The sequence below is a fragment of the Euprymna scolopes genome, chromosome 22 (genome assembly GCF_053919585.1).
Source record: "Euprymna scolopes isolate OS-2025 chromosome 22, ASM5391958v1, whole genome shotgun sequence".
NCBI classification, from domain to species: Eukaryota; Metazoa; Mollusca; class Cephalopoda; order Sepiida; family Sepiolidae; genus Euprymna; species Euprymna scolopes.
In genome coordinates this window covers 5196619-5223889 of record NC_136503.1, presented here as the reverse complement: position 1 = coordinate 5223889, position 27271 = coordinate 5196619, and the positions used below count along the sequence as shown (strand labels likewise).

Sequence of the window (27271 nt, the reverse complement as noted above, 5' to 3'; positions counted from 1 at the left end):
TGCTAATATAAAGATAGCTTTTTAAAAAAAATCTGTATCTCTCTCTCGAGATATATATATATATATACACACACACACCAGCATGACTTGTTCAGATTGTTGCAACCCGCATAGCAACTCTGAAACTGGTTGATCATGTTCCAAGTTATTATGTAAATGTCTAGGCAGAAAGATTACTTCTAGAAGGTTGACATTAATTTCCAGACTCACATGCAACACCTGTTATTCTCAAATGGTCATCCATTTGCTGGTGACCATGCTTAAATTTGGTGTCTAAAGGCAACCAGCATGTTAACATGATTATGCTATATACAAAGTGCCTAAAAAACAAAACAGGAAACTTAGGCCAACATGATGCATTTATACAATTTACCATGTAGAAATATTTTAAAGACATGGATCAAGTAATTGTAGGATTTGACATGACAACAAGACGGAACAAAGGATACTTTACATCCAAGGATACTCCCAACTTCATTTAACCAAATGTGTGGTTCTCAAAAAGTTGGATCTCAACATAAGTTTTTCATTTTGAGTTTACATCTTCATTTACAAAGAAAAGTGGTCAAAGTCATAAAAAATCCTTTAAAATTCTGCCGATGGTCTTGCTTGAAGCCGACCATGTAAACATGGCTGGACCGTGCATGTAGCTAATTCATGCAAAGAAGATCCAAAATCTAACGTGCTTTTGTCGTTTGACAATGCTTCTGTTAGCAACAAGTGTTTTATATTTCCAACAATTACATATGTAGGCGTGAATTAGTTAAACTAGATTTTCTGCACTGCTTTTTTGTAGAATACTTTGCCAATATAGTTTTACGAAAAAAAAACTATCCTAAAACAATATTACATAATGTTGTCTATTTAATAATGAAGGCGACAACCTAACTTTCAGCTTTATTAAGAATGCAATGTCGGTTTTCACAATTTTAAAATAAACGAACACATTTTAATCATCAAGCCTTTATGACGTGGTTGAACTAATTTTATAACCCTTATCCCTGAGTGACTTCCAGGCCTTGATAAGTGGTGATCACTGTGTAAAAAAAAAAAAAAAAGTCATAAATGAATATAACGGCATAAATAAAGTGGGAATTGATTCAAACACGCCTTGTAAGTATTAGTTCAGTATCTGGGTAGATGCCAGATATGTTCAGATTGCAATTGTTCATTGCTTACATTCAATATGCCGCCATCTAAAATTAACAATATTTTTTAATCACCTGCATCATAATTCAGGTCATAAAGGCTTAAAAAAGTATAATCATAACTTACTCTATTATCTCCCTTTCTTTATATTCAAATGAGGTTAATTAGAAGAACACATGAATTTAAGATTATCTGTTCTTCTATTTAACAAAGAAATCTGAGAAAATTTTTTCTGCACAAAAATGATTAAAGGAAATTTTAATGCACAAAACTTGGAAAAACTTCAGAAATCCAAAACCATTGAAAGATAAAAAAAAAAAAAGGAAAAAGTGACCTTAAAGAAAAAAAAAAAAAAAAAAATGCTTTAGTTTTAAATTACCAGAATCATCTTCCTTTTTTGGTGTTGTCTCTTCAACAATTTCTAAATGAAAAAAACAAAACAAAAAAACACCTTAACAAATATACAAAATATACACTAAAGAAATATATATTCGATCTTTGCTCGAAAGTCAAATTTATGCTAAAAAATTAACACTATAGAAATATAGTAAATACTTTCTCAAGGATTTCAAGAATCCGATTTATGCCGGATTCAAGATCTTTACACTGTGTATTATATTTGATCTTTGCTTAAAAAAAGTCTGGCATAATCACGTTGACACACTGGTTCTTGTTAGATCACCGAAGCAACATTAGGTCTGGTCAGTAGCAGATGGGTGACCAATTTGGGAATTTCAGGTGCTGTATGGATGAAGACGTCAATACTTCCCTGCAAGATTTGCAAAAACCTAACATCGTAATCTTCCATAACGGAGATATACATGCAACTTGGAACCTTTCATATTCCTATGAAACTTCCTCCTTTGGAAAAAGCCAGTTAAACCCGCATAGGCTTAGAGTATTTTCATAAAAAAATTAAGTTGATTGTCAAAATTAGCCGAATTATTATCCGAAATCTACAATATCTTCCAATGATTGATCTACATGTATTTCTATTCACATTCTTGCATTCTCTTCTTGTTTGATTCATATTTTTATTTTGACAAACAAGAGTTTTACAAAACAAAATTAAGCACAGTGCCAGCCAAAAAGTGTGTGCGTGGGGGGGGGGTCATTCTTGTCACTATACCTTTGATTTTTCTACACTATTCCTAGCTACAGTCCTCAGTCACTATAATACCACATTAACACCAGGGATCGTCCAACTTAAGATTCCCAAATCACATTGTATTACAATAAGGCGGTTACACTGATTCTTCATTCTCTCTTATGACATTTGACTTTTTCTTGCCAATACATAAAATAATCAAAGTTAACATATCAAATATGAGTTATGAATGAAATAGTAACAACCTTTTTGACTGGATGAAAATCGTTAATTCAAAGAGAAATATTAACAATTTTGATTGGTTAAGATTCATAAAACCAACCACAGACAAGACTTCCATGTTACAGCGCTTTTACTGATGAGTTAACAACTGAAACTAAGCCAGAATGCTGGAAACTGATCACAACTATAAGTCTCATGATGACAAAGTCTTGTTTTTTAGATCCTAAAACTTACAATCCTAGCGAAAGACACCATTGCAATAGTGTGAGGAAGGAAGTGGCAGAAAAAGCAGTCATATCAAATCATATTCATACTTTTTCCCCCCCTTCTATTATTTCTTCAGTACTAGGACTTATACTTGAGTCTTTGCAGCATGCAATATAAGGAGTTGGCATCACCAAATGTCTGCATACCATTGCGCCACTGAAAAAGCATTTTGGTTCAACGAACTGCTATAACAAATGACTTGTATTTCATTTTAAAAACAATTTGGTATAGAATTGTGAAAAGAATGTGGATTACGTGGTTTGTTGCAAAAAATGTGTGGTTTTATTATTGAAGTGAGAGTGAGAGAGAAAAAATGCAAACTTAGAAAAATAAACGAAATTGAATAACAAAAAAGAAAAAAGAAAAAGAAAGCAACAACAAAAAAAGGAGACCATATAGAAAATCCTTAAATCTATAAATATATAAAAGCGAAAATGTATGTATGTTCGCTTTTCCTCGATGTCCACGAAAGGCTTCTTTCAAAGAAGCGCTTGCTCGGTTCACAACTTTTTAAAACTTTTTATATCATCTATAAATTGTAATATCTACGAATTATCCACGGAGCTCGCCTCTCTATTTAATTTTATTGACTTTCAAACGATAATTATTCCACATTTCCCGCATCAGCACGCGTTACATTCAGTTTTCGGTATAAAAAAAGCGAACCTCGACTCTAATCACAGGCCCAGAGCCAGTTTGGTCAATGTCGACTTCGTCATATCAGACTGTAGCTTTCATTTCGCTCCTCCTAATAAACAGGGAGCGGGTTTTAAAAACAAACAAACCCATTTATTCAAAACTGTCCCGCACAAAATCGTAACTGCTGAATACCTATCGCCGTCATGCCAATCAAAAACGCGCACCTGTTTTTTTTACTATTTTCCAACTGCGCCCCGTCAATGCTTCGGGTTTTTTTTCACATACCCCGAAAAACACCTGGGCAATGCCAGGTACCCCTCGCTAGTCTATAAATATAAAAGTGAAAATGTGTGTTTGTGTGTCCGCTAAAAACATTCGATAGACAGAACAAAAATTGACAAACTTGGTATCATATTGAAGCTCCATCCTTCGTCCAAAAAATATCGAAAAATTGGTCAAAAACGTTAATTTTTTCATCCCGAAATCGACAATTTTCTACAGGGGGGGGGGTCAACAAAAACCGTCCTCTCATGAGGACAACCGGTTCTACGCATGCGTCAGATGATGTTATGACCTGATTTAGATTAAATAGTTGAAGAACTGAGAGAATTTCATGTGTGTCGTGTTAGCTCAGTTGGTTAGAGCCTTGGTTCATTATCTAAACGCTTTGGGTTCGAATCATGGTGTGAGATGTCTCTTTTTCTTTTTTTTTTTTTTTTTGATTTTTTAAATTTAAATATTGAACAAGTGTTATTTAAGCCATTTTTCACATAACGTTCGTTTTTCTGTGTTTTTTTACTTTGCTTATTCTTAAGTTTTCATTAACACCCCCGACCGACCAGACACACCCAAAAACACCCGGGTACCCACCGATTTTTTAAATTTTAATATCAAAACAGGCTTATTTAAGCCATTTTTCACATGTTTTTTCGTTTTTAACGTTCGTTTTTCTGTTTTCTTTTTTCAATTTTTACATTTAACATCGTTCGTTTGCCTTACGTTAGTTTTTTGTGTGTTTTTTTTTCGATGTTTTGATTAGCCCTCTGGGTAGCCCCCCCCCCCCCAAGTTTTAAGATTCGTTTTTAACTTTTCTTTTTTTTTACTTCGCTTAAGGTTTTCATTAACAACCACACACACCTACAAACACCCGGGCAACGCTGAGTACCCCTCGCTAGTCTATAAATATAAAAGCAAAAATGTGTGTATGTTTGTATGTATGTATGTTTGCATGTCTCGCAAAAACTTTCTACACAGGTCACGGATTTTCGCCAGATCGGTATCATTTTAAACTTCCAACCTTCGTTCGACAAATATCGAAAAACGTTAATTCCTTCACCCTAAAATCAGCAGTTTTCTACAGGGGGGGGGGGGAGATCAGCAAAAACCGTCCTCTCATGACAAGTTCGGTTCTATGCATGCGCAAATGACATCGGAACCTGATTTAGTTTAAAGATTTTAAAAAACGACCTAATTGTGTGGACGTCATCTTAGCTCAGTTGATTAGAGGTCGGCGTCATTATCTAAAGGTTTTGGGTTCGAATTGTGGTGTGAGATGTCTTCTTTTTTTTTTTTTTTCGATTTTTAAAGGTTTAATATTGAAACAGGGTTATTTAAGCCAGTGTTTTTTTGGGGGGGTTTTATTTTTCAGATTTTTTAATGAAGTTTTAACGTTTGTTTTTCTGTTTCGTGTTTTCTTTTTTTGTTTTTCCCATTTTTACATTTAACATCGTTTGTTTGCCTTACGTTAGTTTTTTTTGTGTTTATTTACTTAGCTTATTCTTATGTTTTGATTAATCCAGTGCACACACACCTCCAAACACCCGGGAAACGCCGGATACCCTCCCCCCTAGTAGTTTTATAAAAACAAAAATATTCTAAAGTTATATCATGTGGACTATTTAAAAAGATCAATAAAAAAACTGTTGGAGTTTTAATACTATTTATTTGTTTATTTGTTTGTTTGTTTGCTTATTTATTTATTTGTGGACTGTTATCCTCATCTTTAGAGTTGTTGTTTCACCACGTTTCGGCCAACTCATCCTCTGGCCTTGAAAATAACAGTCCGCAAATAAATAAATATACAAACTATTCATCTCAAAGGATTCCAAAAAGAAAGAAATAAAAAATAAATAAAATTTAAAAACTATATAAGTTTAGTACTATATTTAGCGTTAACTGCTTAGCTGCAGATAAATTTTCCAATAGTATTAGTGTCTAACTGAACACAATACATGGGATAAGATTGGATTTTGGCATTGATTTCATAGTCCATAAACATATCCATTAGACTAATCATGCCCCTTTCCTCTGCACAATTTATAACTCAATTCTTTTTTTTTTTATGGAAATTGCTTGAGACAAGGCATGAAGCCACTTGATGTAAGAAGATAACAAGAATGAAAGCTGATTATTGCAAAGACAGGAGATGCGTACTGAACTTAGTCTTGGAAAAAATCAAGGCTGTAGATAGAAGGAAAACAGGGAGCAGGAATAGAGTTCCACAAACTTGTAGTTCTTGGAAAGAAGCTACTGGAATAAGAAGCTGTATTACAATGAGGTATTAAAACAATGAATTGATGAAGACCACTAGACCAACGAGTTAAACGAGCTGGAACAAAGGAAGTAGCGAATAAATTAGACAATTCTGAAGAATACATGCTATAATAATATTTGTAGAAAAGACTGGGACTAGCAACATCACCTCTGTAAGAAAGAGCAGTTCAGTGAAGAAGAAAGTGTGTGTGGGGGGGGCAATCAAATTACAGATACTTTTCTTTAATTTATCAAGAACCTTCAAATGGAGCACAAATTCTCCAAACCAAATATGACAACAATACTCCAAATATGGTCTGATAGTAGATTTGTAGAGATAGAGAATAGCCTCAGTTGTGAGAACGTGTTTAGCGACAGAGGTAACCGTTTTTACAAGAAATAGAAATAGCAATGGATTTAATATCTGAATTCCAAGAAAGATTTGATGAAAAGGATCAAGAGTCGATTTCTCATTGAGAGCAGAGCCATAAGAATCTTAGGAAGAAAAGAGACACATCTGAGATTGAAAGACAAAAGTTGAGTCTTAACAGGATTAAACAAAACAAGCCAATTTTTACCCCAACCGATAACTAAATGCAGATCAACTGCATATTTCAACTGATCGGATGAAAATGGGTGAGAAGTAATACCAAAATAGAGAGTGGTGTCATCAACATGAATGTTAACTTTCTTAATAATGTAGACAAGAAACAGTGTTGAACCTAGAAAAGAGTACTGACGGAACATTATTGATAGGAAAAGAAAATGAAGATACTTCATCCAGAGTTACTCGCAAGCTTTGGTCAGAAAGGAAAGACCTGATAATAGCAAGAACTTTACCACCAATATTATAACCTCAAAGTTCATGTAAAAGACCAGAATGCCACACTCTGTAGACCATCTTCTAAATACCAAACACAATAACTCTACCCTCTCCTGAAATATCCATAAACCGACAAATCCATTCAATCCCAACGGTTAATAAATCCGATGTTGAATGAAACTACAAAAGCCATACTCAATAGCACTAAAAAAGTTTTAGAAAATGAACAAACTTGCTATTGGCCTCCCAAAAACTTTGCTAATAACAAAGAGAAAACTAACAGGATGATATTTAGTTGATCATCACCATTTTTAAAGATAGGAGCAACAGAAGACTCCTTCCAACAAGGGAAACAGGACCGAGACAAACAGAGATTGAATAATTTCAAGAGAATAGAAGAAGGTTTAGAAGCACGTTTGAGAACAACAACAGGAATCAAATCAGGACCGGAGGCATTAGACTGGTCGAAACTAACAATCGAAATCTAGCGATCACCTTTAGAGTAATCAAGACTGATCAGTTTTTTTAAAGTTTCAGTTTTTTTAATGTTTCTGGAAGAACATCAAAATCATTGAGAGAAAAATTGTCAGCGAAAAGAGAAAGAGATCAGCTTTATACGTAGAAGATGAAATTACCTAGAACTATTTAAAAGAGAAGGAACAGCTACTATTAATAACACCGTTACAGATTCTCCAAAGATCATGAAAGCCAACTTTTTTAAATGAATCACAAATCCTTTGAGAATAACTAGACTTAAATTGGTTTCTTGCAGGCATTGCTAGCTTTTCTATATCTAGAAGCCTCAAAACCAACGATACTGGTTGAAGTAATGATTACGATGGGAAATGGCAGAAACACAAACAGACGAAAACTTACATTTCTGAATTTTTGAGATGAAGATTGGTTATTTGTATTATTTGCACTACTGTTCTCATCTTGAGTGTGATTTTCATATTTCGGTTGATGTAACCTCCGACCTTCTTCAGGTGTATCGTGTTGAATTCAGGAATATTTCTGGTCAAATTTGGGAATTCGCACAGTAATCTCAAGCTAGAGCCATCAGGCTTAACATTGAACCGACCAGTCAGCTCAAGAAGAACACAAAATGAGTAGAAGGAGCTCATCTAAGACAAAATCCACAACAGATAGTGGAAGAAACATCAATTAAAGACTGAAATCTAAAACGACCTCACCTCCTTTTCGGAAAGTATATCTCATACTGATGACAAGACCCACATCCAAGAATACCTGGACATATAAGACAAAAATTTAAGGGTGCTAAATCTTGTCAAATTAAAAAATTGGAATAAAAGCTAAGGACGTAACACTCCATGTCCACCATTCTCCAATAAGAGCGATTGTCAACAAAAGTAAACGTCAGCTAACTCCCTCTGAGAAATCAGTGCTAGACAAAGGTTTCAACTTCACCACAACCATCAAACAGATTCTATACTTAGATATGATAGCTCTAATAGATCAGGTAGCTTTGAATAAACGCAAAACACAAGGAGATGAGCTAAGATGGAAAGTGAGACAATTCAAAGCCTCCAAAACCGAACCTCTCACAGGAAGAAGTGTTGGCTATCAAATCACGGTGCAGTGACAATAGACAAAGGCAATGCTACAGTGGTAATGGATAGAACAGAATATTCCAAATATTGGCAGATTTAATAGAATCTGGTGGCTATTGTAAAGTGAAAAAGAATTCAACTTTGAAAATGAAAAGGAAACTATCACAGACCCTCAGTACGAACAAGGAACTAATACCTGCAAAATATAAACATCTAGTATAGTATTACAGCAAACTACCACACCTATACAGCCATCCTAACATTCATAAGGATGGTATTCCATAAAGGCTCATTGTCAGTACCTGATGTTCAGCATGCCATTCATTGAGCAGATTCTAGGTAGAATATAATCACCCCAATCATAGATCCATCATACATCTAGAATTCAGCTCACTTTCTGGAAATGATAAACAATGCTCCCATTCATTCCAACCAGATGTTGAGTCTAAATGTAGTGAGTCTGTTCACGAAAGTACTCACTGATGAGACTTGGACACTTGTATGGCATAAGATGACTTCGAATGCCTCACTAAAGGAACACATTTGGCACTTTCATCACAATTAACAGTATAATGGAGATGTTGACCTTTTGTGTAGAAACTACATATTTCGCGATGGGATCTGAAATATATCGACAGGAAGAAGGTCTGGCGATAGGATCACCATTGTCCCCAGTACTGGACAATGAATACATGGAATACTTTGAGGAAATGGCATTAGGATGAACACCACTAAAGCCAACAATGTGGTTGCGATATGTAGATGACACATTCATACTCTGACCCCATCAGAAAGATGTTCAAATGTATCTATTCCAGTTCATATTCCCTGTAAACGTTAGGCCGAGGAGTTTAAAAGAAGTACTTTCAGGTAATGTGTTCTTGGCCATTGCTATTGGTGGTAGAGAAGGTTTCTTGTAGTTATTGAAGGAAACAAGCTTAGTCTTAGCAGCATTGAATGAGACCAACCATTTTTGTCCCCATTCCACTACGGATTGGAGGTCATCCTCTAGTGTTTCTGCCATTTTCTTGGATATGTGTTCATTTGTTTTCCCCTCATATCTGTTATAGAGAGTGGTGTCATCGGCAAATATACCCATCTCCGAAACAATATTATCAGGGAGGTCGTTTATGAATATCAGGAACAATAGAGGTCCAAGGATAGACCCCTGAGGCACTCCCGCATTTATGTCATATTGTTTGGATGTATGTCCGTCGAGGACAACTTTGATTTTTCTATTACTTAAGAAGGATTTAATTAATTAACTGTGTATATGAAATCCCTGTAAATGTGGAAAACTATACAAAGGTGAGACATGCCATTCACTAAAGTAAGGTTAAAAGCACATCAAAATGCCATAATACGTGGTAAGATTGAAAAGTTGGATATGACTGACCATATCCGGAAGGAAAAAGGAAACCGTCTACCATTATGGGAGGAAGTAAAACTTATAGACAAAGAAGAACGGTGGAGAATAAGACGACTCAAAGAAGCAGCACATATGGTGGGGGGAACAACCAATTACTAAGTAGACTTAGTATAGAATTTAATACGATATGGGAACCGTATTATAAATAATAGATAATATATACAGTAATAAGTAAACAATAATATATATATATACGCTAATGGTATGTATCACTTCCCAAATGCTCAAACTATATATATAGAATTGCGTATATTAAGGCAGCATTTTGTTTAAATGAATATATATATATATTTTTTTTTCTTTTACCTCCTATTCCCCTTACCTCACCCCCTTTTTTAACCAAGTAAGATCTGTGACTTACTTGTAGTTTCATTAAATACTTTTATATGCAAAATCCGATCCTGCATTTTGCTAATTCCTGCCCTCTGATGAGAAGGAGGGTATTTCTTCGAAACTCCGTGGATTAAGGACTATCCACTTATCTTGTGCTTCCTTTTTTAAAATTAAATATGTTTTTAACTCTTTTTCAAGATGTCTTTTAACATGTTTTATTAATCATTTGTTCATATATATATATATATATATATATATATATATATATATATATATATATATATATATATACTAGCAAAAGTACCCGTCGTTGACTGGGTTCAAAAACAGCCTACAGAAAATGGACTCTGATTTATGAACGTATGATAGGTTATGGAAAGGAAGGGTTGTAAAGAGATAGCTTCGAATTTGGGGGTATCAAAACCAAAGCAAAATATGATGAAAGTAAAAATAAAATAGATAAACCCTATAATTTATTATACCATACCTGTTCACACTGAAAAACTTATCACAATATTCTGTGGATCTATATTAAAAAACCTTGTTAAACTTTGTGACATATTTCCATTCTATGGAGGTCAGGTGCAAACGAACACCCCATAATTTTATTATACCATATTTCCTCAAACTGAAACATAATTATCAAAGTATACTTACGCAGATAGATATGAAAAGTCTTTATTAAAGTTTCTGCCTATTTCCATTCTATGGAGCCTAGGTGTGAACGCAGACCTCACAATTTTATTATACCATCCCTATTTAAGTTAAAACATACTTATCAAAGTATTATTATGTACATCTATATCAAAAACACTTGTAAACGTTTTTTTTTAATTTTTTAATTTTTTTTATTTCCATACTTTGTGGACCAGGCGTGAATGCAGACCCCACAATTTTAATGAACCACTGTTCTGCCAGATCAAACATACCCATTCCTGTGTCTCGATACATCTATCATTATATGTAATCAGTTTTTTTTTAAATAGTCAACCATATAGGAGCCTATTCGTGACCAGACACACACAGACACACACACCAGACACACACACATTCAGCCCTATATTATAGATATAAAAATCCACTTTTTAGAAGCATGGAGAAAATGAAATTCAAAAACATGATGGTTAGAAGATCGGAACATATGTCCGATCTTCTAATATATATATATATATATATATATATATATATATTTTGTGATAATAAGTTAGTAATAAATAGTGATATTTACACCTAGAAATTAAGTAGGTTTAAAGCTCTCAAAATTCATTCAGGTAGTGTTGGAAGATGTGATAAAATCGGATCATAATTGGAAAAATGCTGGGAACAACTGACACAGATGAGAGTAAACAAAGTTATAGCAATAAATATCCACAAGGACCCATGGTTCAGTGTTGGAAAAATCAATTGTAAAAGTGATATTCTTCTGAAGGTTGAAGGTAAAATTCCGTTCAAATTCTCCAGTTTGATAAGATAACCTGTTGGAGGTTACACTGACCGAAACATTGTGAAAATAACACTCAAGATGAGAACAGTAGTCCGCTGAATAATATGAGATGAAAACTTTTTATTAAAATTGATATTTAATTAATATGTAAAAAAAAATCTTATGTTTTATATAATTTGTAGTTCCTGCCTTTATTTTATTAACTTTTTGTTTAAGTTTTATTAACTATTTTGTTGTTTATTTATTTTGTTATCAACGAGTGTTTTGTTGAGCATTAACTTTCAAGAAATGGATTACAAAGATTGTTTCTGCGTATAGTTTTTTGGAGCTTGAAGAAATTTTACTGAAAAAAAGGGTAAAATATTGAAAAAAGCTGATGTCAAAAATCCAAAACCATCAAAAGTGAAAAGTCAAAAGGAAGAAAAGGACTTCAAAAAAGAAAACAACAATTTGGCACTTCTGCAGTTTAGCTTTCTTTAGTTTTCATTTTTGGAAGAGTTTGATTTGGGGCAAGTGGAGGCAATCACAAAATTTAAGGGACTTTTGCAAACGTTTTCAGAAAATTAAAACAAATAGTTTTTGTAATAAATCAAGGTTTCAAAATAAATTAATACAACAAAAGGATTTGTAGCATTTAATAAACTATTTACTGTAAGCGGATCAATGCCCGGTGCCAAAGTGATTTGGCCTCACTGACCAATCAGTTGGCAAGGCGTATTGATTTGAGCTGTCTCCTTAAGAACTATTTTTAGCCCTTTGGGATCTCAGCTGCTATCGTCAGAGGGACGTCAGCAAGCCACCTATACAGACCTCTCTCACTCACTCCTTCCCACTACTACTTGTTGAGGACTGCAGTCTGATGGCAGACGACACTTTCAAACAGGAACATTTTATACTTTCTTTCTCTCCAGTCTGAGATACAACCTCGCCTTTTCTAAATAAACCCTTTGTTGTTGTTTTGTTAAAAGAAACGTCGTTTGGCTTTGTGTTAATTTAAGCAATAATTCATCCTATAGATTGTCCATTTTGAGAGAAAATTTTGTGATTGTCTCGACTTGTCCCAAATCGAACTCTTCAAACCTCCAAGACCAAAAACAAGCTAAAATGCAGAAGTGCCAAATATTTGTTATTTTAATTTCAAATTACCAGAATCTTCTTCCTCTACTGTTGTTTCTTTAATAATTTCTAAATAAAACAAAAATGATGAAAATGAATGGAAGGAAAAGTCCTGAAAAAATATTTTTTTAAACAATTCTGAAAAGAATAAAAAAACAACAACTTTGCAATGAATATGAAAAGTATATATTAAAAACATGATAGACTAACATTTTTTCTTTTCTTTTTCAATGAACGTTTTTTTTGTTTTTTTTTTCTCGTCTTTTTGATTAATGTACAAAAAGTAAAAAAAGAAATATTAAAGTTGATCGGTTAAATTACTACTTTTTTTATTTGCTTAAACTAAGAATAAATATGAATGAATTTCAAAATGGTAGAATTATTTTGATTTAAGATCTGGAAGGAGGCATTTGCTTTCATCAATCATATATTTAAATCCAAAAAGTGATAAGAGCTATAAATAAACGAGCTTTTTGAGTCATACTTTAAAAATTTTAAGTTTTCTTATTCTCATATTCTCTCTTAAGAATTAGGTTTTTTTTCAGGTAGGGTTGGAAGATGTGATAAAATCAGATTATAATTGGAAAAATGTTGGGAACAACTGACACAGATGTGAGTAAACAGATCTAAAATTTGATCATCAAATTCAAAACAAAAAAAAACATTTTATTATATTTATCAAATATATAAGAATAAGTTTGCATATAATTTTAGAATAATTCAATAAACATTTCGAATAATTCTTAAAATGTCTCGCCCTAAAAAATGAATCCATTTGAAAGAGAAAAAAATTCAATTTCAGAAAATAACCGTTAAAAAAAAAAAAAAAAAAAGAGAAAAGAAATATCTTGAAATATTTTATAAAAAAAAAATATTTTATGTAAGACAAATTCAAATTAAAATGGAACTATTTTAAATAAAAAAAAACACAAACTAAAAAATATTAGTTTAATAAAAATATCTGGGAAAGAAAAGAATGTTGACTGACAAAATTGTAAAGAAATTACTGTATAAAAATAAATTATATTTTTATGTTTAAAAGTCCTTTACCGGACCAAAATCTAAATAAAAAATAGCAAAATAAAGGTTTAAAAAAATAATAGGAAATAAAATAAAAAATCTAAGTTAAAGTCTTTAAATAAAATAAACGTTTTAGCAAAATAAAATTACAATAAAACTTTTTTCAAATACATTTCTAATTTATCGAGATCTACACAGAAAAACTATCACGAAACTAAGGTTTTTCACAAATGACTATCATGTTTATGATGAGGTTGTATCAACATTCAAGATATTTTTTGTTGAATGTACATATGAGAGAAGCACAAGTAGTTCAAGATTGGTTTACACGGAGGTGGCAGAGAAAAAATGGAAAAGATGGCCCATCAAAAAAGGGGTTGTGGTTTGACTACGACAACAGGAGAAAAATTAACTACAACCACACAAAATCTTTATTTTGTGAAAAATTATTTAGTAAGATTGTTTCTTTATAATCAAATAATGAAAAGGAAGTGCTTGGATGAACATTAAAAAAATCCTAAAAAATATTCTCTCGGCATTGTATCAAAACAAATTATTACATAAAACCTTTATCATTTAATGCTCTTATTAAAACAATATACAAAAAACAAATAAAATTATACAAAGTTGAATGGCACACATAAAATGCTGATAAAACATTGTCATGTTTGATATCAAACATGACTTTGTTTATGCTAAAACAAATCAAGTAACATTCAGAGAATTAACACTTTACAAATAAGAGATAACCCTGTAGATGAGGAAAAAAATGCAACATAAAATATTGGATCAAGCAAAAAATAGATACCCTGTAGCAGACGCCGCCTGGCGGCGACCGGCACACATTTCAACTAACACTGGTGATTCGACCTTGACATTGGCACAAGCACATGGTGTCGGTTGTTTGTAAACATTTAAAAAAAAAAAAAAAATTGCTGGCAAATATTTGAGCATGTTTACTATTTGACGTGTTTACAAACAACCGACGCCATGTGCTTGTGCCAATGTCAAGGTCGAATCACCGGTGTTAGTCGTAATGTGCGCTGGTCGCTGCCAGGCGTCGTCGTCTGCAACAGGGTATCTATTCTTTACTTGATCCAAAATATTTTTGTATTTTGTAAAGCAGCAGCAGTTATTTCTTTCATATTTTACCATATTTATTTATATCGGCCATCTTAGAAATCAAAAATATTTCTTTCAGTAGTACGTGTATAACTTGTTATAATTTACTGCCTTTTTTTAAAAAAAAACAAACAAACAAACAAGAACTTTAAATATAATGGTCCTTTGTAATAGAGCCGAGTGACATTTTTAGGATTTTCCCAAAGTTAATGTTAATCAATATTTATTACAATATATATTACAAATATATATATATATATATATATATATATATATATATATATATATATATATATATATATATATATATTATGCCTGCTGTCAGTCATAGTCTAAATGCATGACTATCAGACTATCATAACTCGTGACTGTAATAGACATCGCTTTTGTCAAAATGTGAAAAAGCATGTGAAGACTGTAAGGGAGGTAACCCATTCAGTATCGGAAAAAGCATGATTTTATCAGCCCTTGTATGGTTTCAGTGGTTGCTTGTCAAGCGCATACATTATAGGTAATTTCATTTTATTATACAAAATGCTACTTCATGCAGAATAAAATAACTAAAAAGCTGGGCTAAGAAAAAAGTACAAAAACAGAGCATATTTAGGTGACAATGGAGAGGGAGAATATAAACAGATTTGATAGAAACATGTCATTAATGATCAAAGAGAAAATTTAGGGCACTAATCTCGGTCAAGGTCGCAAAAAAGACAAGTTGATGAATTTAATAGCTTATATTGTGAGAAAGCAGGAGAGAGAGAGAGAGAGAAAGCAGAAAGAGTGGAAGATAAAAGAGACAGAGAGAAAGAAAGTGAGAGAAAGAGAGAGTCAGACAAGAGAGAGTGTTGGATGAAACAAAGTAATAAAGCCAACATGAATATGATTTAGTGCATGAAGTTAAACAGAAATAAATCTTCGTTGATTCTAAAATATTCTTCATCTCTTTCCATAATTATTTCTGTATAATTTTACTGTTTAATGGAAAATCACGGGATTTTCGATTACTTACAAAGCAAAATTTCTATTGCGAACGATTCATTATATGCAACTAATTCAACAAAAGTTGCTGTTCTAAACCCTATAGCATGAATAGGCATTTACTTCTTAACACCAATGTCGACCAACAGCAATGATGATGATGTTAGGTGGAAATAAATCCTCATTTTCTACTTCATTATACATATGCACACACACGTGTTTTAGGAGGAACAGAATATCCAACCAATTGGGATAAGAATTGCTAACATTGCTCCATCATCAGGAAGTCCAATGAAAATATGGAACTGTTGAAGCATAAAAAGAAAATTTAAAAAAATATAAAATATTATGCAAGTAAATAGATAAAATTAATTTTTAAAAAAAATCCAGTTGTTGATGAAAAATGTCATCAAATTCAGTAAGTGCAGGAGGGGGGTAGATATAGTTATAGGATTTTGATGATAATCACTAATGTAAAAAATGAAAATTGGATAAAAATTAAAGGCAGAGTCAAAAAATATTACTTAACTTACATAACTATTTTTGAAATAGTTTATAATAAATTAATATTTACTATTATTTATTAGTAATGTCATTGTCCTATTTTCCTCTATGTATGCAATAGTTTTGTCAACATTAACAGCAATTATAGTGATTCAATAACGATAAATAAAAAGAGATAAATTACCAAACCTTTTTTTAAAATATAAATGTTCAATAACTTTTGAGAAAGCTAATTTGAAACTTAATACTGATGAGGGATACAAAATTAATACTGATGAGGGATACAAAATTAATACTGATGAGGGATACAAAATTAATACTGATGAGGGATACAAAATTAATACTGATGAGGGATACAAGTAGAAGAGTTCATAGATGGGAAAGCTGGTTGATCTCCAAGAGGAATAATAGCTATGCCACAATTTTCAAATGAAATCAAAATAGAAGTAATGCTAGTGATTATGACCCAACAAGCAAGTTTAATCTATATATAAAAGCGAAAATGTATGTGTGTATGTATGTACGCTTTTCCTCGGTGTCAACAAAAGGCTTCTTTCAAAGAAGCGCTTGCTCGGTTCACAACTTCTTAAAACTTTTTATATCATCTATAAATTGTAATATCTCAGAGTTATCCACAGAGCTCGCCTGTCTATTTAATTTTATTGACTTTCAAACGTTAATTATTCCACATTTTCCGCATCGGCATGCGTTACATTCGGTTTTCGGTATAAAAAAAAGCGAAACTCGACTCTAATCACAGGCCGAAAGCCAGTTGTCTCAAGAGAGCTAAGTAACGTTTGTTCAATGTCGACTTCGTCATATCAGACTGTAGCTTTCATTTCACTCCTCCTAATAAACAGGGAGCAGGTTTTTAAAAACAAACAAACAAACCGATTTATTCACCTCATTCAAAACTGTCTCGCACAAAATCGTAACTGCTGAATACCTATCGCCGTCACGTCAATCAAAAACGCGCACCTGTTTTTTTGACACTTTACTATTTTCCAATTGCACGTCGTGAAGGCTTCATTTTTTTTTCATGGGCACCTGTTTTTTTTCACATACCCCAAAAAACACCTTGGCAACGCCGGGTACCCCTCGCTAGTCTTAAAATAAAATTAAAAATTTAATGAATTAAACAAATTAAGTTTTAAAATTACATGGACTTCAACATAAATTAGCAGTTTATTGATATGTTAGTGTTTTTTTTTGTCTGAAGTAAAAGAGGAGACAAAAGGGTTTCAATTAACGAACCGACTCTACTGTGTTATCTTATAGTGTGATAATATTAAGAAAGGTATAGATCAGGGGCTCCGTGAGTGAGGATGAGGAGCTCTGAAAACTCTTTCTTAAAGAGGGCCAAATGCTTTATATGAAATAATTAAATGGCTGCAGGCATTTAATTATTGATCTTTTTTTTTTTTTTACTGGAAATAGATGTGATACATAACTACAGATGTAAAGAATTTCAGTATGATTTATGAAAATAAATAAATAAACAAAAAATGCAACAATTTTTGATTAATCAAAAACAAAAAATGGTTGTAAACACAAAAATATAGTAAAATCACGACCAGGAACAACTAATGAACAAATATAAGTTAAAATTTGAAATTAATGTTTTTCATATTTATTTTAGAAATTATCTTGTTAGTGCTCCGTGAAAAACCTCAGGGCTTCATGGTGTCCTGAAGTTTGGGAAATCCTAGTATAGATCACTATCAACAGTTATAGATAAAATAGTAACTTGTGTTCAATTGTATACAACAAACCATTTGTAATGAAAAATAATATTAAAAGTGTTGACATATGTTAATCTACATTAGATGAGCATTCCTAGCGTATCAAATATGTTTTACTAGTTGCACTTATCTGCCATTATCTGAGATACAGTGAAGTCATCTTAGATTTCTATTCATTTGTTTGCACATTTTTAAAACTTGTACGGTAAAAAAGACAAAAAATTTTTATTGTAAGGGAGATAAATCTCTATATTATTATTTATTTTTCACCCCCAAACAAATCATACTGCAAGTTAGAATGTAAGGGGCTACTATTTAGATCATATCTAAGAGGCAACCGTGGAGAGTTGAACAACGATATGTTTGTTCACATTACATTTAAACATCTGCAACTTAGTAGTCAGTGAAGAAGGAAACAGGGAGGGAATTCCAAAATTTATTAGTTCATGGGAAGAAACTTGTAGAGTAGAAAACTTCCTGGCATATAAGGATATCAACAGATTTTGCTGCTTGTCAGGAGTATGTACATCAGGGGGACACAAGTGCTAGGAGTTCATCAGAGCACATTTCATTAAAGTACTTGTAAAAAAAGGCACATTCAATTGTATATACAAGTTAATCTTCTCACTGACTGATTTTTTTTTGGTAATAATGTAAAAATTATTTCCAAATTATTAGTTGCTTGAACAGGCTAACAATTATTAAAAAAAAAAACTGTAGTGAAGTACGTTCTTAGTGTCAAGAACATGGTACAACAAATAACAAATGAAAATTGGCTAGTAAGATTCAAATTTTAATATTTCAACTAAAATGTGTTTAGTAACAAGTTTGGTGTATCAAAAATCGTGGCAGGAATGATATGTACTTGACACAGACACACGCTTCGTTGGAAGAAACAAAATGTAGTTAACATGAAAACATAAAAACAACTTTTCGAAAAATAAAATATTTAGGAATTTGATGGAAAACACCTGTGATGATTAACTGTAAAAGCTATCTATAGATGAGATATGCCCCTCATTAAATATACACCCTTGAGGCATGGCTACATTGACAGCAAAGGTGAAATTTTGGAATGGATATTTATAAGTGGATGCATAGATGTCCAAAAGGTTATAATAACAATTCAGATCAAAGGTCAACTGGCTATTTAGTTTGAGGGATGAACCTCTGTAAATTCCTGATCTTTCTCCATCTTTCTCACTTATTTTGTTCATTTTCCAATGCAGAAAAATAAAGAATTTTCTTATTTCGTTGACAAGAAGAAAGTGAAGAGGATAAATAAGCAACAATAGAATTTCCATAGCTTTATTATTATTATTATCAGTTGTAGCTGGTACACTAGGAGTAGTATCCAGAAGAAGGACAATTGAAAAAACTATGAATCCTCAAGGTTTTAGGCGGCCTTCAGACCTCTGCTATTGTAGGTACCACCAACATCCTTAGAAAACCTTTATCTTTGAAGCTCCTGGTTTGAAGCCGGGATTGAGGGAAATCCTCTGGAAATGAATCCCATCCCTTTCCAGAGAGATGTTGATAAACAAAATCAGAATTATTATCATTATTATTATTAATTATTATTAGTATTATTATCATTAATTATTAATATTATCATAAATATTAATATTATTAATTGTTATTATTATTAATTATCATTAATATTATCATAAATATTAATATTATTAATTATTATTATTAATTATCATTAATATTATTAATTATTATCATCATTATCAGCTGTTGTATTAAAATGCCTTTCTTTCCCCTCTTGCTCTCGAACCCATTTTCATATCACTTATTCCCATGTTTTCCTTGATCTTTCTCTGTGAACTAGACCTGCTACCTTAACAGTTCTACATCTACTAACCCCAAAAACTCATCCATTCTTTCAACATAGTAATATCATTGAAGTCATCTCCCTATATGATTTAGATATGATCTTTTTTAAGGTCATCAGAACTACACTGGTCTTTAAGACTCACATTACACACCCAATGTATCATTTCTCATATTTTTCTCTCTATGCAATGCATGTCCTCAACTCTCCTAGTTAGGTATCCCTTTCAAAAATCGCACTGTGTACACATACCTGATAGACTCATCCTTTAAAAAAAGGGCTCTATTCTATAAACAGATATCATTAAGCTAAATATGAGTTCAACAACTGTTCGAATTAACAGTCATTTATAACCAAACAAATCACTTATCACTGAGCTATGTTCATTCAACTACTTTATTATTTCGTAATATCTTTGTGAGCATTTAGAGATAGTGATTCAGTTAATTTACAAGTGTTTCTGTACGCATTACAAACGCGTGTAAATTAGATAGCAAAATAATGAGTAACCTTTACTTTTATATTAAGAATAATAAAGAATAAGAATAATAAAGAATAAAAATGTGTAAATAATGACGAAAGTAATGGACAGTAAAAAGTGGCATAGAACAGGGTAAACCAATTGAAACTTATGTGACATAGAATAGGGTAAACCAATTTTTAATCATAACAGGATCTAACCACTTGGAGTTTTAAAATTTGCAATCTTGATGGTAAAAGATTCCTAAAAAATGTTTTGTTTTCCATCCCTTAAAGTACCAAGAGAGAATGCTTTGTGCTAGTTGGGTTGTGATGGCTAATTATCAGATTATCATATGGAGGAAACAAGAAGCAGATGAAGAAACTTGAGGCTGTCAAGCAGACGAGAAAAAAGTAAATCAAGAGTAGTGGAGCGTCAGGGTGCAAAGGTTAGGAATGAAAATGACTGGTTAAGAGTCATTAAGTCTTGAGGTCACTTTTATGGACGATGTCAGTATTTCTGCACTACAAACAACCCTTTGAAGTGTGTAACAGCAACACAAAGATTACCACCAGCATGCAACATACTAACCGTCATCCTCTGGATAAGCAAAAATGAAAGAAAAAAAAAGAAGAAATAAAATAAAAAATGAATTCATAAATATAGATAACCATGAAAAAAAAATCCCCTGGGTAGTTTATATACATATATCATAGTGCTGGGATGATTAAATTAATCAGAATTTGAATTGGGAATAAAAAAAAATTGGAACTTTGCAGTATTGGAATCGGAAAAATTTGTACCTGTTTCGATGCCAAAAACAATTCTTTTAATGGTATTTGTTATTTGATTTTATTTAAAGCAAAATCTTCCACTGCTTGTTGTACTGATAAAATAATAAGCATTTATTGATTTTAAACAACCAGTAAAACAAAAACCAATAGATCATCCTCCACAAATGTATTTTTATATTTGAAAAAATATCTGCACTTTTAATGTGTTTTTAGGATAATTGAGAGAACATAACCACTATATAGTAAATATTTAGAGATTTATAAAGAATCCAAATTGGGAATTTAGTATGAAATCGTCCCATCACTTATATATATATATATATATGGCAATTACGCTGCACAGAATTCTCCGTGTTACATCCTTGGAAGGAAAATCTATAATCGATACACAGAATATTATATCTCATTATAAAATTTCATGTGGATACATGAATACATGCACACACACACATATATCCATCCTCGTACAGGATAGGGACAATATTTGTTCTGAGAATTATTATTGTTGAGAAAACAAAAAAAAAAATGGACATTTTTTTTTTTCCTTATCAAATCTTATCTTCATGAATTGTTGATTTCATTCAGCAAATTCAATTTTGACTTTGATAAGAGTTTTAAGGCAACCTCAAAAGCAGCCACAAGCCTTCGTCAATGCCTCCCTAATTATGCCACAGAAAATCTATGCTAATCCTGGCCAGGTGAATCTGTCCATCTTATTCCACCATGCCCATAAAAGAAAAGGGAGTTATGAGCTGGGTTCCAGGTTAAGTATGGTCAGTAAAGACATCTGACAACCAAGTCTAGACTTTCCAGTTGGTACGACTGAGATTGGTATCTTGCTGTCAGACACACAGCCAACGTGCAGCTGTCTGATCAATTTAGGGTTTCATTAACTTGCACGGATTGTAGATGTTCATTTTGAGGCCGTCAGGAAAGAATTTGGAGATCTGAAAATCATCTCACTGTTAGTGATATTAAAGACCATGGATGTCTTTGAAAATGACTCTAAGCATGTCTTTGGATAAGGCAGTGATCCACGTGTTGTTCAAGCAGTTAATCATCTGATCTTGTCAGAATATTTTGTTGATCAGCTTCTTTACATACTTCAGTCACTTGCAACAGCTTTCACAGAATGTTTTTTTTTTCATCTTGCCGAAAACATAATGTTCCTTATGTACTACCAGTCGGATGACTTTTTCATCTGATTTCCTCCCTTGCAAAAACATGTACTGACTTGCTGCATTCATTATCGATGATTTCTTCAACTTCAGCAACGGACTTCGGCATTGATGCTGTCAGATAATTAAACATATATTTTTATCTATAACGTCACCTCGTAGTCAAATTCTGGATCTTTCTGCCAAACTTTTCTACCATCCATCTAAGAATTCTGAAATCTCTTTATATTTTCGGTGTATATTCCAAGGAGAACTCAATCTCTCATTAATATGAACATTCAAAATTGTCCTGGAATTTTTCAGTATAGCCAACAAAATGAAATGTCAAAAAACAAATATATAACAAATAAGTGTTACCAAAAGCAAAATAAGTTGCTTCTCACCTACCTGGATAAGACACCATGATATTTATTAAAAGGGAAGGGGAGGGTTCTACCAGCATTTTGTTTAATATTCGATTTTTGAGTGATTGAGCCATCAGATGCCTGTCTAACGTCAGCCATCTTTCTTGTTCCAACTTAAGACTCAGTAGTACTTGTGTTTCAAAATAAACAAACTGTAAAATATTATTAAACAAATCAAAAACTTATCCAGGTAGGTAAAAGAGTAGCTTCTCTTGCCTTTGGTAACATTTATTTCTTATATATATTTTTTTTTTTATCACTATTCGTTTTGTTGGCTGTACTGGCAAGTGCCCAACTTGTCGACAACCAACTATTTCTGCAAAATAGAATGGAAGTCACTGTTTTCATTAAGAGAAACTGACAATGAAAAAAAAATATATACATAAACTTAGTTGTTGAAAATATCGTCCACACCCTGTATTATAATATGAAGATCAACTTGTTAAAATCAAAACAGGGCAGAATCAAGACAGCGGACCTTACACCAAGCACTTTATGAAAAGACTAATCATTAGCGCAGTTTCATGTTCAATATGATCATCAGAAGTTAAGTTATATCCTTTGCAGCTGAATGCAAATTGTAAGTGATATGACATCAGCAAGCGACATCACTTTTTTTAGTAGTATATACTGCAGTAGTAGTAGTAGTAATTTATATTTCATGTGATACAAACATTTTCAACCACATACATTTGCAAACTATCATTACAGTTCACATTCAGCCCAGTTTTAATTAGTATTCAAATATATAAAGATATCAAGGATATTATTAATATATTTCTGACAATTGGAGATGCTATGAAACTGCAATAAAATGTTAACATAATTCTTAACTTTTTATTATTGCTAACATACATACACTTAAGTAGAAGAAATTATTGCAACGAGATATATATATATATATATATATATATACATGCACACACACACAAACCGCAATAATTTCCTTTATTAAATAGTCTGTTAGCATAATTGACTGCTAGTTGTCACATTTAATATTATATATATATATATATATATATATATATATATATACATACAATAGAAAAAAAAATATATATATACATACAATAGAAAAAATATATATATATATATACATACAATAGAAAATTCAAATCCAATAACCATGTCGTTAATCAATTTTACAAAGATTCAGTTCTTGGCAATTTCATCATTTGAACCATTAAAATACAGAGCTACATATCTTGGATTTTCTATGTGTGACTCGACAAGTAACGTTTATTATCACGTCAAAAAACATCAGAAAATGAAAAATAGAAAATAATAAAATTACATGAATAAAGTATTTATATTTTGTACGCTTATTAGGAACATAAATTTTTGTTTATTTACGGACACGATATTCAAGTTTAAAGTTTATTGTTAAACGGACACAATATTAAAGTATAATAAATCTGCGTATATATATCTACTTCCGAAAGTGGTTACTGATAGAAATGGTATGCGTGTCTGTTCGGATTACTTAATTGAATAGAAGCTCTAAGACAGTCATATGGACTAAAATCTCGACTTGTAAGCACACACACACATTATACATGTATTTCAGAATATCAGAACAACATTAGTATTGTTGGTTTCAAGTTCAAACATAGTCTTCTATGCTGAACTCTTCATGCTCTGTTAATGAACATTATCATATCTATACACACTTAACTATTTCACTATATTAGGAAATATCAAGTTGTTATAGTTCTTTACAACTTGATAAATGTTTAATATATAGAGATTTTCTGATTGAGATATATAGCAGATGCAGGAAAACCAAAATGGTAAAAATAAAATAAACAAAAACAATGAAAGATAATATTTGGGACAGAAATGTTCACAATTATTTTTTAATTCAAAAATTTATTGGGGAAGGAATAAGTAATTGTGAAGAATTATGCCCCAAATATTGTCTTTGATTGTTTTCTGTTTATTCTCTCTTTCACCATTCTGGTTTTTCTGCATTGCTAGCAATACTTATTTTTTTACTAGCAATACTTATTTTTTTACTGGCAATACTTATTTTTTTACTAGCAATACTTATTTTTTTACTGGCAATGCTTATGTAAATTACCATCTCTCTTTATATATACAGGGTGTCACAAAAGTTACTGAAAAGTTGAAAATCTTTTGTCATTTTACCATTAATAATTTTTTTTTTCTCTATTTCAGATATTTTACAGATAATATTTTGGAAATTAATTATGGATAAGTATAGCATTGAACAATGCATGCAAGTTTTGAAATTGTTTTACCAAAATCAGAGTTTAATTGTTTTGACTCGAAGAGATTTTCAATAGCATTTTCATGTAAGAGATAGCCCAAGTCACAAGACAATTCGAAACATTGTGCAAACCCTGCAAGAATCGAAGGAAAACATAAGGTACGGCATAAGGGAGTTAGATTGCAATCCAGAGATTCTGCAATCTGTCATGAATAATGTTTTGGAAAAGACACAAATATGCAAAGCTGAAAATGGTCAACATTTAAACAACATTATTTTTCATAAATAAAGATTGATTGAATTTTGCATTTATTTTTAAAAAATTTCTCAAGTCTAAGTCAGATTGTGTTAAAATTACAGAAAGATATCAGTAAATAACTTCAAAATCCTTCAGTGACTTTTGGGCCACCCATATATACATATATATAATCTTTAGTTTGGTAGAAAGAAATCCAATAGAGTGCTATATTATTTGAAAATCATTTTTAAAAATGAATAGGAGCATAATATTTATTTATTAATGTTATAAAAGATCAAGTCAAATCAACATAGCATGACTAGACATAACTGATGATATTCATTGATTTTGAAATCACACTGGACTTGAAACAGATGGTATCATATTGATATATGTGCACACAGAGGTATTGCCAGTTTCAGATTATATAGCTATTGTCTAGTTTGTCATAGCCATAATCTCCAACAAGCTGACCAATATCTCTTTGAATATCAAATATTCTTACTTACTGGCGACAGGATTGAAGAGATTTGGTTTATCCTCCATTGTCACAGCTGATACCACTCTCACTCTTGTTCCCCTCTTAGTCGTATATTCCACCCCTGGTGTTCGGGGGCTGGTGGGGCTTGTCGGTGGCTGATCGGAAGCAATTACTGCAGATGCAGAGGGCCACTCAGGGGTCCCAGTCGTTGTCTTGTCTGCCGCACCAGAACTGTGAAAGAAACCAGCGGCATAGTTGTAAATTGCTTTCAGTTTAGGAGATCCATCCATCATCGATGAAGTCATTGTCACATCTTTCGGCGATAGTTTGGGCTGAGTGGCATTGGGGTCATACCCTGGGTCACCTTCATTCTCCACCATCGGAGCTGTAGTACCTTTACAAAAACAAAAGAATTGAAATTAATGATTTCGTAGATTTTTTTTCAAGTCAAAGTTAATTCTGTAACATTGGTCAACGTAAGTAGAAAATTTGTTTTTTGTAAATAAAAAAGAAACAGAAATTAATGAGGAATGTTTTGTTATATTTCAAAGCAGAATTTCTAGAGAACCATTTTGTTTTTAATGGGTCATCAATTATCAATGTCCACATGATGAGAATTAATGAGTGTCACAAGTGGATGATTAGACAAACATCTTGACTGTTCATGTTTTCATATGGGGATGAAATGCGGACACCTCTGTGTAGCTTAATTGTTATAAATATATATATAGTAATTAAAATTAAGGACCAAGAAATAGCTGGTATGGTACCTAACTGTACAGAAAGCTTACCAGGGTGGATCAGGCCCTTTAGTGTTGACTCACAACTGATCTAGGAGATGGAACACTCTTACAAGAAAATCCTGCGATCGTTTTATCATCTGACGTGTGGCACATGTGTACACCTGTACAGACCATGTTAATCCGATGGCGAGAGTGTGCTTTGTTCAGCACAAGCAATGACCACTTAAAACAAATCAAAGTGCCGGGTGTTCAGTGAATAATTTTTAACTCATTTAAGCCTAAGGTTTGGTACATCGATGTGTGCTTTTTTTTTTTTTTTTTTTTGTAACTAATAATGAATTAATAAAACCCTGTGGCGATGATGGGATTGTGACGGGAACAGGTGAAGGATGTCACTGGTAGTTCCTAGCATGAACATTGCACATAGGTGGTGGAAGGTAGATGGCCGTTTTTCACAACACCCGCAAGTAATTGTGTGAATCATGTCCCCCTTTCATAACAAAGCGGTTATTTATAGGATTGCAGTGCTTTCTTCTTCATGGGGAGGCGTCTATAAAAGGTGACCTAGAAATTGTTTACTTGCTCATGCCCCTGTCATCAGGTGCAGATGTCTGGCATCCAATATTTGCACCCAAATCAAGAATAGAAACAAAATACATGGAACGAATATGTTCATTGCGACTTGGAATGTACGAACACTCCAGGATAACAAAAAGAACCCTGAACGAAAAACCGCTATCATAGCAGGTGCCTTATGGCATCAGAAAATTTCTCTTGCAGCTCTTTCTGAAACTAGGTTTGCTGATACAGGACAGCTAGGGGAAGTTGAAGGTGGATACACTTTTTATTGGATTGAAAAACCAAGTTCTGAGAAACGTAAATCTGGTGTTGGTTTTGTCATCAGGAC

At 32.4% G+C, this 27271-nt stretch overlaps 1 protein-coding gene across 50 annotated transcripts in view; it reads right to left on the bottom strand.

The window, feature by feature from the left end:
• LOC145243857 (oxidation resistance protein 1-like) overlaps positions 1-27271 on the bottom strand; it is an 886868-nt gene that overhangs the window by 204683 nt on the left and 654914 nt on the right. For 22 of the 50 annotated variants that reach the window (XR_013862960.1, XR_013862959.1, XR_013862964.1 and 19 more), the window contains one exon: positions 25650-26015. Coding sequence is in view for 37 of the 50 variants with exons in the window: in XM_080106914.1 (XP_079963040.1) it covers positions 25650-26015 (366 nt within the window). In the remaining 13 variants the exon portion in view is untranslated. Of the gene's footprint in view, positions 1-1528; positions 1571-12663; positions 12703-25649; positions 26016-27271 lie in introns of all 50 variants that reach the window. The other 28 variants (XR_013862953.1, XR_013862955.1, XR_013862954.1 and 25 more) reach the window with 3 other exon arrangements.